The sequence below is a fragment of the Mandrillus leucophaeus genome, unplaced genomic scaffold, assembly GCF_000951045.1.
Source record: "Mandrillus leucophaeus isolate KB7577 unplaced genomic scaffold, Mleu.le_1.0 Scaffold264, whole genome shotgun sequence".
Classification (NCBI taxonomy): domain Eukaryota; kingdom Metazoa; phylum Chordata; class Mammalia; order Primates; family Cercopithecidae; genus Mandrillus; species Mandrillus leucophaeus.
Genome location: NW_012102743.1, coordinates 1,729,524 through 1,746,988, shown reverse-complemented (window position 1 = coordinate 1,746,988; position 17,465 = coordinate 1,729,524). Strand labels below are relative to the sequence as shown.

The 17,465-nt window shown below is 39.0% G+C and overlaps 1 protein-coding gene across 2 annotated transcripts in view; it reads left to right on the top strand.

The window, feature by feature from the left end:
* The window catches only part of TTC27 (tetratricopeptide repeat domain 27), a 230,546-nt gene that overhangs the window by 141,491 nt on the left and 71,590 nt on the right, over nt 1-17,465 (top strand). For both annotated transcript variants that reach the window (XM_011984236.1, XM_011984237.1), the window contains exon 13: nt 15,037-15,264. In XM_011984236.1, the coding sequence (XP_011839626.1) occupies nt 15,037-15,264 (228 nt within the window). The remainder of the gene's footprint in view (nt 1-15,036; nt 15,265-17,465) is intronic.

Below are 17,465 nucleotides of genomic sequence, written 5' to 3'. Positions count from 1 at the left end.
AAACAAAAAATGAAAAACAAGAAACAGCTGTTGCCCCAGAACCTAGCAAAGTTCTGGCATGTAGCAAGAAGTCAATCATATTTGCTGGATGAGTAACTAGTAAGTGATCACTGAATAGTTATCTCATTGAAGCAATCTCCATGTAGGACACTCCTTAAGAATATCTGCAGGTGGCAGAAGATACCTCTCCAACCACTGCTTTACTCTTCTCTCTCCAAAAACAAATTATGAGATTCCTCTGCTCCCATTTGAACCTTCTAACTTTAGGAGTAGAAATAGGAGCAAACCTTCAAGAATTTTGATTCTTGCTGAGTAAATGCTAAGGACACTGTGAGCATATTATTATGTAATGCTATATTTTGAGTGCCTTATATGTACCGCATTCTTTATATAATTATTTTATAATTGTCATATGCTATTCATAACAACCCACAAAATATGGGTTGTTTTTGTCCCTTTACTGATTAGCATTACTAAGTGGCAGTTTTGGAATATGAGCTCAGACCTTTCTTTCCTTTAAAGCCGGTACCCCTTTCCCCACACCTGCCTCCTGTCATGGTTATTTTTAATCCCTTAAAAATTGGATATTAGCTTTGTAAGTTAAAACCTGTTGTGCTCACTTGATTGAGAAAAATAGGCAAAATAATTGAAAATATAAATTAGTAATGCAAATAAGAGATGATCAACTAATTGAATAATAAGGCCTGTTTTTAATTACTCTGTTTCATATTGGACCTTGAGTATTTATGTTGGCAAGTAACTTTTAAAAAATCAAGCCAGAGCATGGTGTTGTCACACATATAACTGTGAAAAGCAATTAGTGAACATTTGGCTCCATGAGAGAGTAAGTGGGAGTAGGCACCACCACACAGAAGTCTAGCTGGGAGTGTCTGACGGGTGGGGCAAAGCGTTTTGCACTTGTCAGCTCTCAGTTGCTGCTCATAGAATAAGAATTTAGACTTGGAGTAAATTGCCATTCTGCTAAAAGGGTTGTTCTTGGTGAGAGTGAAACGTGCTTTGGAGTTCTGTCAGCTGTGCCCCTGTCATCTTTATGTACTATATTGAGGACGTAGAGCACCTTTCAGTGGTCAGTCTCCCTGTTGAGAACCAGCCTCTTCAATAGAATCAGAATCCATTTTTGCTCTCTGCTTCAAGGTAGAAGGCTAGAATTAGACTATGGCCAATGTTTTCTGAGTCCCATGTGTGCCTTTTTTTTTTTTTTTTAATCCTAAAGCTGTTGTCAAGAGGCCAAATCTGGCTAATTGGGGAACCTTAAGTTCTTAGCCTGCCTTTTCTCCATTCCCCTGGAGCAAACCTGTGTTTATTAAGCCTAATTTTGCTCTTCATGTAGTCCTCAAAGATGCTCTTCATAGTTGGAATCATTTCTGGGTCTAGAGCTTGTTTTTTTCCCCTTCATTTTTTACATGGAGGGCTTCCTATAGTTGTTGATCTGCCAGTTTCGCTTCCTAATATACTGACCAGATGCAAGATCAGATAAGAACCACTCTTATCACACATTAGAATTTTAATTCTTTCCATTAATTCACAAAATTTCCGCTAATTCACAAAGTTTAGGCACAGATCACAGCCAAAAAGGGTAGTTTGTTTTGATCATTCCTTCTCACTCAAGTATGAAAAATTTTCCTGAAATATTTTGTCTACCTTTTCACTGGAGGCTTAGCTTCATTTTTCACCCATATTCTTTACCCCAAACCCAAGGCTTCACCTCTGACAGAATGCTTCCTGGAATCCTAGTAGTGCTTAGGGTAGGATCTTCCCTCCCGCAAATCTCAAATTTCCCACATAACAACTTGTAGAAAACCATATCATCATAAATATAAATGAGCCCCAATATGGCAGGTTTTCAATATATTAGTTCCTTTGCTTGCACATATCTGAAATTCTCAGTTTTCAGCACTGGACTGTTTGATCAGAAAATACACCACCAGGATGGGGAACCCCTCAAATACCCAAAATCCCCTTTCAGGCCATCAATTTTACTCCTCTGTGTTTATAGTCCTAAGAAGCGTTGCTTCCTAGTTATCACTATTTGGTTAGAAGGGCATGTGAAATTCAGATTCTGTTATATGACATCTCTATTTACTAGGATAAATTTTTGTTAGATCTGTCCTAATTTAGTCATATGGTGATACTCAGTATTGATTTTAGCTAGAGCATGTCACCTAAAGGAGTTCTCCCGTTGTTCCCAAATGGGAAGGATCTTTTATGTTTCTGTTTAGAATCTGAAGGACCTTAGAAAATACCATTAGCCCTTTGTGACTTTAGTATTATTTCCAGTTGAGTTCATCCAACGTTTATAGACTACCTACTGTTTGCTGGATAGGGATATTCCAAAGATGACTAGTAGACAAAGCTTACTCCCAACACAGTTATAGTCTGATATGATAGATACACATGAGCGAATATTTTAGTATGACAGTGCTAAGATAAAAGTATATACAGATTCCAAATTCTATGTGGCTCTCATATTTCTAGCTACATATTTCTTTCTCTGCTGTCCTGTTCTAAAGCAATGATCCCCTTGGTTTGTATCTTGCATAGATTCCTTTCTGAGATTTCTAGGGCTCCTGTGATTTTCCACACTTTTAATAAAAAATCCAATGTTTGGTTGAAATTAGCCTTATGTGGAAAAATTTAGTTTTGATCTTCTACTATCAGTAATTTTTTTCTCTTTGACCTCACTTTCTTGCTTCTTCTTGGCCAAGTTCTGTAATCATCTATTTAAATAGTTGATAACGGCAATTTTTCTGTTTTTGGAGAAACTACACAGTTGACCAGTGTGATTATTTATGGAAAATATTAATGTTCCTCGAAGCTCTTTCAAGTCCCCTTTTCCTAGAGGTAGGGCAACCTCAAGTGTCTTGCTTTCCAGTCTGGTTTTCTAATGGAAGGAGTTGAGGAAGAAGATAAACAGTTTAGGGCTTACTGCTTCGTTCAGCCTCTCTGAGGTAGGTAAGCCAAAAATGAAGAACAAACTCTCAAAATGTTAGTTTAACTTGTTCATGGTCATTCATTTAGTAAGTAGATTTGACATTTGAACTATCTGATTAAAAGCACGTACATCCATGGCCGGTCGAGGTGGCTCCCGCCTGTAATCCCAACGCTTAGGAAGGCGGATCACAATGTCAGGAGTTTGAGACCATCCCACTAACATGGTGAAACCCGATCTCTACTAAAAATACAAAAATTAGCTGGGCATGGTGGTGGGCACCTGTAATCTCAGCTACTCAGGAGGCTGAGGCAGGAGAATCGTTTGAGCCTGGGAGGTGGAGTTTGCAGTGGGCCAAGATCATGCCAGCCTGGGTGACAGGGTGAGACTTCGTCTCGGGGGGAAAAAAAAAAAAAAAAGCACATATATCCTCACAGATCTTCTTGTAGTTGGAAGTCTATAAACTCTATTATGCAACACAATTTTTTAAGCAATATGTTAAAACTCTTTTGATTGTAAAATAATTAACACATACTAGCTTAGGCAAAAAAGGAAGTTTTATTGGTTCTTGCAACTGAAAATTCTAGTAGACTTCGCATGAGAGCTCCTGCAGGGGCTCAGATGATATCATCAGGACTTTGTAGCTCTCTCCCTGAGGCAGACGTCATGGCCACAGGAAACCCAAGTTAGTAATCTCAGTGGAAAAATATAGTCAATTCCACATCTCTAAAGAAAGTTTCAGTGGAAGACTGAAGGGCTTGAGTCATGTGCCTTCTGCCCTCTCATCTGATAGGAACTACCTGGACCACGCATGGAGTGGGTTTTCCTCAGGGAAGAGGAGTTCAATTTTCAGAAGATCAGGGAAGGGATGCTAAATAGGACAAAAGCAACTGTGATGTCCACTGTGGGGTGGGAGTTTAATGACCTAAATCTGAAGTTGCAAACTGGCAGCTTATGGGTGAATATAGGCCAGAGAGGCAGTTTGTTTGCCTTACACAGTGTTTTGAAATAAATAAATACATAAATAAATATTTTAAGGATATCTCACCTAAAAAAATTCTAGATTTCTTGGCCTCTCTTAAAGAATTGAAAGATGTGGAAACACTGAGCGGTCAGAGTCCCACATTGGTGTCCTAACTGGCTGGAGCTAAGCAGTGACTCTTTCCTTAGGATGCTCATCTACCAGCCCACTACATTCATCTCAAAAATTGGCATGCATCTCTGGGCAATTTAGGGTATGACCCTTACTCTAAATAGTGCAGGTTTCCCTGGTCAAGTAAACAGCGTGTTATTCTGGTTGTAATCACAGGTTCTGCTTAAGTCTCGGCCAACTTAGCTTTATGCTGAGATTCACTGCTTACGCATAGTCATTGCCGAAAAAAAGTATTAAAATTAATGATTAGTTATGTGGGATTACAACAGATTGTTGAAACAGCTTAGATTTGTATGTATGTCGGTGGGTAATGATCTTTGGAGTTTGCATCTGACAAGATTCGTCCAAGCGCTGCAGGTTCATGGCAATCAGTTGCCCATTTAAATGTGTTTTTGTTTGTTTGGGGAATGTATTTTTATTATTTTTAATAGACATTTAGATGGAAAGTTTCTTGCATTGTATAATAATGCACATCTGGCCGGGCACAGTGGCTCACACCTGTAATCCCAGCACACTTTGAGAGGCCGAGGCGGATGGATCACCTGAAGTCAGGAGTTTGAAACCAGCCTGGCCAACATGGTGAAACCCTGACTCTACTAAAAATACAAAAAATTCTCTGGGCGTGGCAGCACATGCCTGTAATCCCAGCTACTTGGGAGGCTGAGGCAGGAGAATTGCTTGAACCTGAGGGGCAGAGGTTGCAGTGAGCTGAGATTGCGCCATTGCACTCCAGTCTTGGCAACAAGAGTGAAACTCCATCTCAAAAAAAAAAAAAAAGCACATCTGTATATTCCCGTGGGGAAATAGTAACCCATAGCCAGAAATTCTAAAGCTTTTGCATTCTGTGAAGATTTCTGGCCATTCACATTTTGATATTGCAGAAGTGATGTTATGTAGGCCCTGGTACTTTATTTATGTTCATTGGGCACATCTTTTGTAGCTCATTATTTGGTCATAAATTATGTAAATTGAGTGGATAAGTGGAGGAAGACAGAGAAAACAGAACATTTTGGAAAGAGTGAAGAAGAATGAGGAATGCAATATGACTAGCTGAAGAAAGGAAATACTGCAAGCATTGCCCTTGGGAAAGATAATTTTGTTGGCAGAAAGAAGAGGTATAAGATCTCAAGGAGAAAGAATTAACTTATCTAACACAAAAATGTGGGATAGAATTTGAGGAAAGAAGAAGTCAGTTCAGACCAAGCAGGGTGACTGCTCTGGTGTTTCTCACCTTCTCTGGAAAACTACACACTCTGGCCCTTCAGACCCATCCTGCAGTGAATAGAATATCCGGAACTGGTACTGTTGGGTAGCAACAAGTTACACACCATCCACCATGTTCCTCATTCTTAAAAGAGTTGTGGTAGGTGGGAATTGGTGGAGGAAATATATGAAATCCTGAGTACCCTAGCATTTCCAAATGTGAAGATTTTTCTGCTTATGATTTCATTTTTCATTTGTATACAGATGCTTCTTGACTTACAATGGGGTTACCTCCCAACAAACCCAAGTTGAAAATAATTATAAATATAAAAAGCATTTAATACACCTAACTTACTGAATGTCATAGTTTATCCTAGTCTACCTTAAATGTGCTCAAAACACATTAGCTTAAAGTTGGGCAAAATAATGTAACACAAAACCTGTTTTGTAATAAAGTGTTCTGTATCTTATGCAGTTTAAAGTGAAAAGCAGAATGATTTTTTGAGTACTTGATGTACAGTGCCTACCAAATGTGTATTGCTTTTTTACCTTTGTAAATTTAAAAAATTGTATGTCAGACCATTGTAAGTTGGGAACTGTTTATATTTATTTTGTCTTCTTTGCAATGGTTGCAGAATACTAGGTATTAGACTCTGGTAAATCTTCACAATCTATAATACGGTATAGTTTGAAGTAGAATAAATATTTGTAGAGTGGTGTTTTTAAACAAGCAGATTCTTTGAGAGTGTGATTTGATGTCTGAGCCTTGGATCCTATTTTCAGTGTAGGATACCTGGGGAGTATAGTATTTCCCTGTAATCCTTTTTATTTCTGTTAGATTGATAGTAATGTCTCCTCTTTTCTTTCTAATTTTAGTAGTTTGATTTTAAAGATTTAACTTTTGGTTTTTTTATTTTCTCTATTTTTTTTGATCCTCTGTTTTTTAAATTTATACCCTAATTTTTATTTCCTTTCTTCTGCTTGCTTTGGGTTTAGTTTGCTGTTCTTTTTCTAGTGACTTTTGGCGGAAGGTTAGATTATTGATTTGAAAACTTTTTTTTCAATATAGGCATTTATAGGTATAAATTTCCATTGCATCAGGCTTTTGCTACATCCCATAAGTTTCAGCACATTTTGGTTTTGTTTTTATTAATCTCAAAGTGTTTTTAATTTTGTTGTAATTTCATTTCATTGATTATTTAAGAGTATATTGTTTAATTTCCGCAAAATACCTTTTGTTATTGATTTTGAATTTTATCCCAATTGTGGTTGGAGAACATACTTTGTATGACTTCCGTCTTTTGTCTCAACATTTGTTGAGACTTGTTTTGTGGCCTGTCATATAGTACATCCTGGAGAATGTTTATATGCACTTGACAAGAATGTGCATTCTGCTGTTGGCTAGAGTGTTCTTTCAATGTCTGTTAGGTCTAGTTGGTTTATAGCCTTATTCAAGTCTTCTACTTACATCTTTTGTGTAGTTCTTCTGTCCATTTTTAAACGTTAGGTATTGACATCTCCAAATACTATTGTTCGATTATTTATTTTTCTTTTTAGTTCTTTCAGTTTTTGCTTCATGCAATTTGGAGTTCTTTTAGCGGCACATGTATTTGTGATTGTTACATCTTTCTTGATGGAATGAACATTTTATCATAAAAATATGCCTTTGTTCTAACAATTCTTTTTTTTTTTTCTTTTGAGGTGGAGTCTTGCCCTGTTACCCAGGCTGGAGTGCAGTGGTGTGATCTCGGCTCACTGCAGCCTCTGCCTCCCGGGTTTCAGCGATTCTCCTGCTCAGCCTCATGGGTAGCTGGGATTACAGGCGCACGCCACCATGCCCGGCTAATTTTTGTATTTTTAGTGGAGACGGGGTTTCACCGTGTTGGCCAGACTGGTCGCAAACTCCTGACCTCAGGAGATCCGCCTGCTTCAGCCTCCCAAAGTGCTGGGATTATAGGCATGAGCCACCGTCCCCGGCCTGAGTTATATTCTTAATGCCTGTACTGGGGATTACTTAAAATAGTTGATTTTAAGTGTTCGTTTAGTAAGTCTAATATCTGGGCATCCTCAGGGATAGTTTCTGTTGATTACCTTTTCCCTGTATAAACATACTGTCTTGTTTCTTTGTATTTGTTTGCCCCAACTGTTATTTACCATCTCAGGCAACTGCAAAATTAATCAGTCATTTCTAGTTGTTTTTTGAAAGGCTTTTCACTGGGCAAGCTTAGAATTAGGTCAAATAAAGACAGTCTTGCAAGTGAGCTTTTCCAGGGAACCACTAGACTGGGCATATGATGACAGTTTTCCGGGAATGCAGTTTTAAAAGTATTTCAAATCCATTCTGCCCCCTCCAGTGGCTGCCAGGCCACTAATTATCACGATGATTGCAGGCTCTTGGTTTTCAAGGCTACTACAGAACTGGAGAAGAGGGGGTTGGAATGGTACAAGTTGAAATGCCATGAAGCTTGCTCTTCTTACCAAGATTTAGCCGTTTCTCTTGAATAAATGCTTCCTGTATTATTGCAAGTCTTTGGTTAATTTTCAGAGTTCTGAAAATGTTGGTTCTGACACTTTGGGCCAGTTTTCTGGTTATTTTATAGTGGAGGGAATTTTCAGATGTCCTTATACTGTTATGTCCACCTGTGGAATAGTGTTGAACCTAGAATCAAGTTCCTGCTTTTTAACTTAGTGTTCTTTGGGTTGTGGGTGACCAATTGACTAAGAAATCTAAGCTTTATTTCCTTCTCTCAAAAATGGGCATGTTAATGTATACTACTTGGAATTATTGTAGGGATTACTGCATTTAAGAACGAACTGGATAAAAACTAACCTATATATTACTACCAAATGGAAGAATACATAAGTTTAAAAGGTAGAAGTAGGGGAAAAAAAAAAGATTTTATCACTTAGGCCTGTTTTATGGAAGCAGAGCCACTTTGAGTATTTTAGAGAATAAGGGGCTTACTAAAGGAGTTGAATCTTAACACACATGTGAGAAGAGCTAGGGAAATGAAGGTATGGAAGAGGGAATCAGAAGATCAGGGCAAGAATCATTGACTAGTTCACTTGACACATTGGCACAAGTGGGTAAGTCAGAACTTAAGGGAAATCCAAGAAGCCAAATACTTTCAGCCATTGAAATGGGACCATGAAGCAGGGGCTTGTGGAGGGATCTATGGAAAGCCGTTATATCTATATAGCTATTAACCCTGTGAGTCCACACAGCAAATGTCTCATGGGGGCCTGAGGTTGCTGTAGGTCAGCAGAGCCAGCAGTTGGAAGGACAAGGTAGACACACAGAGCATGGGATCTGGGATCTGCAGAGCATCTCCACATCTTGTTTGTTACCGTATTAGACCATGACAACTTTCCAAGAGTAAAGGCTGTTGCTTCACTTCTGCCTTTCAAATCCTTAATAGGTTCTCCCATGATGAACTCTAACATGAAATCAGAAGGAAAAGGGATTTTAGGAAACAGTTTCCAGTTTAAGCAAGTTGACATAGTGTAATCCAGTACATATGACTATGCAAGGGTTTAGTTGTTTAACTTGGGAATTTACTTATTTGGAAAGTTGCAACATACTAGCAGGTACAGATTATTCCATAGACTGTTTTACATAAAGAAGGGTTTCTGACATGGGGAAACTTTTTAAAAGTTTCTTCAAATGGAATATAAGATATTAAAGCATTCTTACAACATATAACATTAAATATTTAATTTAACAAACCTTGATTTGTTTAATAGATGAGTTCCTTAGAGGCGATATATCAAATGGATTTTTATAAATTCAAGATTTCCCTAAGTATTAATATCAACTATATGATAATTTTTAATTGGTTTTCAGTTGACATTGGCACAGAAGTTTTTTAAATCTTAGTTTGTGTTCTGTTAGCATGATGTCATCAAGACCATGGAATGAATGGTGAGACAATCAAGTTCCTTGAAGATTAAATTATATCATAAAGTCCATGTTGTTCTGAGGCAAGATAGGACAAGTGTTCTTCTCTCTGTGCTGGTAAAAGGCTGCTACATCTGGTGTTGTCTGGTTATTGTGTAGAGAAAAGAACATTTGCTGTATCAGTACCCTGCTTCCCATGTAATGATTTATTCCAGCAGAGATTATGTCCAGAACAGTAGCTGTAATCAGAGCCACCACTATGTTAAGTTTATCATAATCCATGACATTTTCCAGGACCCATTTTTGTTCTGCTCAGTTTAAATGGGTAGGTTAAACCACACACACACACACACACACACACAGAGACACACTCACACACACACACACACACGTTTTTGATAGTGGCACCAATCTCTGGTTTACTAGATATGCAGTGTTGCTTTGAGTTTACTCTTTTAATGAGAAGAGTACACTTCAGGGGCTTTTGCTTGGCCCTTTATACTGTAGTAGCACTTACTAGAGAATCTGCTGGTTGTTTAATATATCTAATTCACTGTACATTTACAGTGGAGGGAAGAGAAGGGAACTAGAGAAATCACCACCAGGTAGATTCAGAAACTTACTGGGCCTACCATGGGATGGATAGACTTTCATTAACCCAACCACTCATCATGATGATATTCTGAGTCCCAAAGGGTTAACATTAAGAGCTAACCCTAAGAAGATGGGGTATTTCTATTTCCCCAGGATACAATTATTTGGCAAATATTTATGTTTACTTCTTGGGAAAATGCTAGAGAAGAGCTATGATATATCCTTGTTATGTTATTCCAGAGTCCTTCCTGAATGGTATTGGCTTCTTGTTTATTTTTTGTAAAAGGCTGTGAGTCTTTGAAGTGACTCAAAGATAGGAACTGGGTGAGAGACAATGTCTTAGCATGGAGACTCAGGTCAGGCATCTGGTCTCCAAACCTAGAATTTTTTAAATGTAATGTCATACATATCAAGTTTGAACTTCATCAGCTGCCCATCTAGTTTGGAACTGAAGTATCAGGATCAGTCAGTCACTACTCAAGTAAGATCCATGCTAGTCCAACCTAATTATCTAATTATCTCTCTGGCCATGCTTATTGCAAATAACTGTGCTCATCATGCTTCTAGGTTCAGTGCTATCAGCAAGTCTCTCCCACCCTGGGTTCTAATTACCCCCATTAAAATCAAGAAACCCTTTTCAACAAAGGACGTCCATGCTTTTCCCCAGCTTACACGGAACATCTACCATAGCACTTTTCAAAAATGCTGGTTCTCCCATTTAAAATGTAAAAGGAATATCCTCTTGGCCTTGTTGGGGACATAGTTAGGGGTAGATGAGAAGGTTGCAAGTGATAAATTGACAACAGCCTTTTTGTTCTAAGTTGTTGGATGCCTTCCTGTACATTACACAAAGGAATTTCTGGCATCTCAACTTTGTTTAGTTTTGGCCACATTTGAGTCCAGATTTTAGTCAAGCAGTTGAGCAAATAATTTAGAACCATCCCCAGCTGCTTGAGTTAGCACTGCGAATCAAAAATTTCTGATGAATATCTTAATTCAGCCTGATTTAATTTATGATCCTTTTTCTTTCTGGTCTAGCATGGTTAGAATCTCTTTTACCATATGGTCCCAAGGTTTTCCCTCTGTAAATTAACAAAATGAACCGTTCTTTTTGCATGTTGGTTTATTTTTATGTCTGGAGGCAATGAGGGATGGAAGGGTACAGTCATTATGGTGTCTTTAAGCAAAGTAGCACTAGTCTTATTAGATACACTCTGCTGGTATAGGAAACTTAGTAGATTTGGGTAATTTCTGTTATTTAAATCCTTCCAAATGTCTCCATTTAAATCCTTGGATCCTTCTCTTTCATAATCAGTGCCCTTTTCTGCTCCTGGCCAGGATGAAGTAACTGGTACTAGACTTACCCTTTCTTTAAACAATGGTTGCAGTTCCTATTGCTGTGTAACAAACCTACACAAAACTTAGTGGCTTAAAACAACAACAATCATTGTTTCTCTCTCATGGTTTCTGTAGAACAGGAATTTAGGAAGGGTTTGACTGAGCAGTGGTCTGGCATCACTCATGTAGTTGCAATCAGATGGTGGCGGGTCTCGGACACTTGGAGACTGGCTGAACAGCTGTCTTCATCTAATGTCAGGGCCTCTCAGTGGGATTTCTACACATGAATTAGCTAGGGCTTCTTCACAGCATGGTGACTGCAGGGAGTAGGGCTACTTACCGAGCAGCTCAGGACTCCAAGGAGGATTCCAAGAGAACCACACAGAGGCTGATTGGCCTGTTATACCCCAGCTTTGAAAGTCGCATAGTGTCACTTTTACCATAGTCCCACGCTCACCCAGAGCAATCGCTAAAGAGTATAAAATGATGTATAACTGAAAGCCAATAGAGAAAATAAAATGGAAGACTAAAGCATACTCGATTAATCCAATCAAATACCCTAACTTTTTTTTTTTTTTTTTTTTGGAGACAGAGTGTCTCTCTGTCACCCAGGCTAGAGTGCAGTGGCTTGATCACAGGTCACTGCAACTTCTGCCTCCCACTCTGCCTCCCAGGCTCAAGTGGTTCTCTTGCCTCAGCTTCCTGAGTAGCTGGGATTACAGGTGTGTGCCACCATGCCCAGCTAATTTTTGTATCGTTAGTAGAGACAGGGTTTCACTATGGTGGCCAGGCTGGCCTTGAACTCCTGGCCTCAAATGATCCACTCACATTGGCCTCCATTACAGGCTTGAGCCACTGCGTCGAGCCCAAATGCCCTAACATTCACATCGAACTAGTGAAACTGGGCCAGGCACGGTGGCTCACACCTGTATCCCAGCCCTCTGAGAGGCTAAGGTGGGCAGATCACTTGAGATCAGGAGTTTGAGACCAGCCTGGCCAACATGGTGAAACTCCCTCTCTACTGAAAAATACAAAAATTAGCTGGATGTGGTGGTACATGCCTGTAATCCCAGCTACTCGGGAGGCTGAGGCTGGAGAATCTCTTGAACCCGGGAGGCGGAGGTTGCAGTGAGCCGAGGTCATGCCAGTGCACTCCAGCCTGGGTGACAGAAGCAAGACTCCATCTCAAAAATAAAAATAAAACAAAAAATAAAAATAAATAAAAAATAAAAGAACTAATAAAACAATTCATTCTACATTTTAATTGAGCTATCCTATAGGAGCAGTATCTACCTACTTTTGATTTTGGCTATACCAGGTTGGTAGCTGCAGGGGAAAATAAATTCTTCTAGATAATCATAGAAATTCCCTGGTTCTCTGACCTGGGGGATTTAAAACACTGAATGTCATTTGCTTTCTTTGAGCTGTCTAGTGAACTTGTAAACAGCCAACTTACCTCACAGTTGTTGTATTCCCTCATAATCTCCTATCACTCAATACACAAAGCCATGCATTAGGTAGGTGTCTTAGTTCCGTTACCACACATGATAACTTAAGTAATTCTTTCATCACGGGATATCATGGACTACCAGTGTTTCACCCCCTCATGATCACTGCAGCCTCTCTGTCTTCAAACCCAACCAGATCAGATACCAATCACATATTTCCATTTGCCCTAGGAGTACATTGCCTGAAATGATTCCTATACCCAGTTACTATAATGGTCATTGTTTAATTACAGACCACTACAGTACACTGTAACTGGCTAAAGCACAAAGAAATTTATTAGGTGAATTGGCTTCCAGAATTTCTAGGGTGATGTGGGTACCATACCGTCAATACCAGGCTGTCAAGAGATATGCCTTCAATCACGTGGTAAGATGATTTCAGCAAAAATTCTGCTGCGGCTACAGTCTATGGTTGAATACGTCTCTTTATAGGTGACTAGAGTTATAGTTAGATACTTCAATAGCTATTGTATTATGTTTGAAGAGAGGAATTACATGGATTATATTCTAAAACTTTATGTTTATTTTGCCTATTTGGGACTTAGCATTATTTTTTCTTAGAAACTGTTTTATAAATTCCAGTTTCACTTTTAGATTAGGTCTAAAAGCATACATAACCTGTACTATATCAGAAATGCAGAGGAGCCAACATCCAAAGACACTTTTAGAAGCACAGTCTTCTTTTAAAAGATTTCACAAACATTAGACTGCTTAAGGAGTAAAGATATGCCCATCTAAAGAAAATCAAACGTACAGACTTTCGGATTGCCAACTGATGTATGTTAGGGGCTTTAAAGTCTCATTTTAGCTACTAAAGGATGGCTTTCCTAGATATGTACATCCATTTTGGCAATGGCTATCTTAGCATCCTTGGCAGCACCACTGCTGTTTACGTGAAGATGTGTGTATGAGGATGCTAAGTAGACCTGCTACTGTGCTGCTCGCTCTATGTTGAAATTTATCAGAAGTGGGGTGGTGGACATGGCGGTGGGAGGGAGTTGAGGAGTAGTGGCAACAAGTACACAATTAGCCTGAGTGATGAGGTAGCTCCAAACTGTGCACATACGAGAATAATGCTGAAGTCTGTGCAGTGTATTGAGGATGACTTTTAATTTCTAAAGTGAATGGGCTGTCTGGAATCAGATAGGTCTAGTATGAGCAAGTGTTATCTGTGAGGTAGGATGTAGTTTGTTTAAGAGGTACGTTTTAAGCAGTGCCTATTAAGTTGTATGTAAATTTATATACAATTTAATAGACATTGCTAAAAATCCCTCCTTTATAAATTCCTCAGTGACCCCAGGCTCCCTAACCATACCATTTTGAAAAAGGAGAAACATGCTTTTCATTGCCTTTGGGTAGAGGTGAATGAAAGAGACTGCTGTAAAATATGGTCACAGTGGCGACACCTGGCACAGGTAATGGGTCCACCTGATACCATGAAGTAAACCTCTCTTCGGTGCATTTCCTTGAGGACCCCAGAGGGCCAGTGAAGCAGTGTTCCCTTTTTATTCCTCGTTCCTTTCTTTTACTTGCACCTTAGAGGCATACCTCTTTTTGTTGCATTTCACTTTATTGCACCTCACAGATACTGCGCCTTTTACAAATGGAAGGTTTGTGACAACCCTGTGTCAAACAAGTCTGTCAGCACCATTTTTCCAACCACATGTGCTTACTTCATATCTCTGTGTCAGCATTTTTTAGCAATTAAGCTGTGCACATTGTTTTTTTTTAGACATAATGCTATTGCACACTTAACAGACTACAGTATATAGTATAAAAACAACTTTTTTTTTTTTTTTTTTTTTTGGAGTCAGAGTTTCACTCTTGTTGTCCAGGCTGGAGTGCAATGGCACAGTCTTGGCTCACTGCAACCTCTGCCTCCTGGGTTCAAGTGATTCTCCTGCCTCAGCCTCCCACCCAATAAACTGGGATTACAGGCAGGCAACCGCCACCATGCCCGGCTAATTTTTGTATTTTTAGTAGAGACAGGGTTTCATCATGTTGGCCAGGCTGGTCTTGAACTCCTGACGTCAGGTGATCCACCCGCCTCAGCTTCCCAAAATTCTGGGATTCCAGGCGTGAGCCACCATGTCCGGCCAAAAACAAATTATATATATCCTAGAAACCAAAAACTTTGTGACTTGCTTTATTGCAATATTCACTTTATTGCGGTGGTCTGGAACCAAACCTGAAATATCTCTGAGGTATGCCTGTATTTATTTTGTATTGGTCCTCTTACTCAACCTGTGTCCTTGATGTGTGAAATAAGAAATCTCAAACGTTGAAAATAAAAATTTGGATTGTGTGAGATTAAAGATGTGTATTTGCTAAAAAAAAAAAAAAATAGCAGTTAGTCGCTCTTAAGCAATTTCATTATTTCTATTGTTTCTAGGCAGAAGAGATCCTTAGACAAGAGTTGGAGAAAAAAGAAACACCAAGTTTATACTGCTTGCTTGGAGATGTCCTTGGAGACCATTCTTGCTATGACAAAGCCTGGGAGTTGTCCCGGTACCGCAGTGCTCGTGCGCAGCGCTCCAAAGCCCTCCTTCATCTTCGGAACAAGGAGTTTCAAGAGTGTGTAGAGTGCTTCGAACGCTCGGTTAGGATTAATCCCATGCAGGTTAGACAACTCATAACCCCCTGCTGCTCTCAGTGCTTGTGCTGTTCTTTGGATTTGATCTTACAGAATGAGTATCCATTTTCTAACCTGATAACTGGTGAGTTTGTTTTTGACAGCTAAGAACTTAGTCTCTAATAGACTTCTTGCTTGTTGTAAACTTGCTTGTTGCAAAAAGTGGATAGGTATGTTTTTTTTTAATTCACTTTCTATTACTTTAACTTTCTGTTTCATTTTGTTATTTTTTCCCCTTCATTGTCCTTAACTATTGACGTACAACTATTAAAATTAGGTACAGTTTTGAGCAGATACGTTAGGAAGAAAATGAACAAGAGTCAAAATTGCTGACAGCATAGGGCTTTGCAAGTATTTGCTGAAATCAGTAATGAAAGAAAAACCTTTATATAAATAGGATAATGTATAGAATGGATTCTTGATCATTTTAAGAAAAACGTGTATTTATATATACACAAATAACTTTAAATGTTAAAAAGTTTTTAAAGGTTTGAAAAAACAATACAAAAGGGTCTGGATCTTTAAACTAAGTGACATGATAAATCCACAGGAGTGGACCTAATTTTGAGGCAAGAGAGATTAACCTTATTTTGTGCTTAATGATATTCAGTTATCAGAATGTCTTATTATTAGAAATGGTCATTTTTTCTACCAAACTTTATTTATAACTGCCTTCCCATTTCACCAATCAAAGGCACGTATAACTGTCAATCATGGCTCTTGAAAAACATGCACACTGATTTGCCGTAATCACCAGTTAAAATACTAACTTATAATTAGTGGCTAATGTTCACCAAGCACTTACTGTGAGCCAGGTAACTCATTAAACATTTTGCTAGTATTCGAATCCAGATGGTCTGATTCCAGAGCCTACACTATCTTTTTTCTTTAATTGTGGTAAAAAACATAGAAAAATTACCATCTTAACCATTTTTAAAAGTACAGTTCAGGGCCAGGCGTGGTGGCTCACGTCTATAATCCCAGCACTTTGGGAGGCCGAGGGATCACTTGAGCTCAGGAGTTTGAGACCAGCCTGGGCAACACAGTGAGACCTCATCTCTGAAACAATAACAAATTTAAAAATACTTTTTTGGCTAGGCGTGGTGGCTCACGTCTATAATCCCAGCACTTTGGGAGGCCGAGGGATCACTTGAGCTCAGGAGTTTGAGACCAGCCTGGGCAACACAGTGAGACCTCATCTCTGAAAAAACAATAACAAATTTAAAAATACTTTTTTGGCTAGGCGTGGTGGCTCACGCCTGTAATCCCAGCACTTTGGGAGGCCGAGGGATCACGAGGTCAAGAGACGGAGACCATCCTGTCGAACACAGTGAAACCCCTGTCTCTTATACACATCTAGATGTGTATAAGAGACAGGAATAATGCTGAAGTCTGTGCAGTGTATTGAGGATGACTTTTAATTTCTAAAGTGAATGGGCTGTCTGGAATCAGATAGGTCTAGTATGAGCAAGTGTTATCTGTGAGGTAGGATGTAGTTTGTTTAAGAGGTACGTTTTAAGCAGTGCCTATTAAGTTGTATGTAAATTTATATACAATTTAATAGACATTGCTAAAAATCCCTCCTTTATAAATTCCTCAGTGACCCCAGGCTCCCTAACCATACCATTTTGAAAAAGGAGAAACATGCTTTTCATTGCCTTTGGGTAGAGGTGAATGAAAGAGACTGCTGTAAAATATGGTCACAGTGGCGACACCTGGCACAGGTAATGGGTCCACCTGATACCATGAAGTAAACCTCTCTTCGGTGCATTTCCTTGAGGACCCCAGAGGGCCAGTGAAGCAGTGTTCCCTTTTTATTCCTCGTTCCTTTCTTTTACTTGCACCTTAGAGGCATACCTCTTTTTGTTGCATTTCACTTTATTGCACCTCACAGATACTGCGCCTTTTACAAATGGAAGGTTTGTGACAACCCTGTGTCAAACAAGTCTGTCAGCACCATTTTTCCAACCACATGTGCTTACTTCATATCTCTGTGTCAGCATTTTTTAGCAATTAAGCTGTGCACATTGTTTTTTTTTAGACATAATGCTATTGCACACTTAACAGACTACAGTATATAGTATAAAAACAACTTTTTTTTTTTTTTTTTTTTTTGGAGTCAGAGTTTCACTCTTGTTGTCCAGGCTGGAGTGCAATGGCACAGTCTTGGCTCACTGCAACCTCTGCCT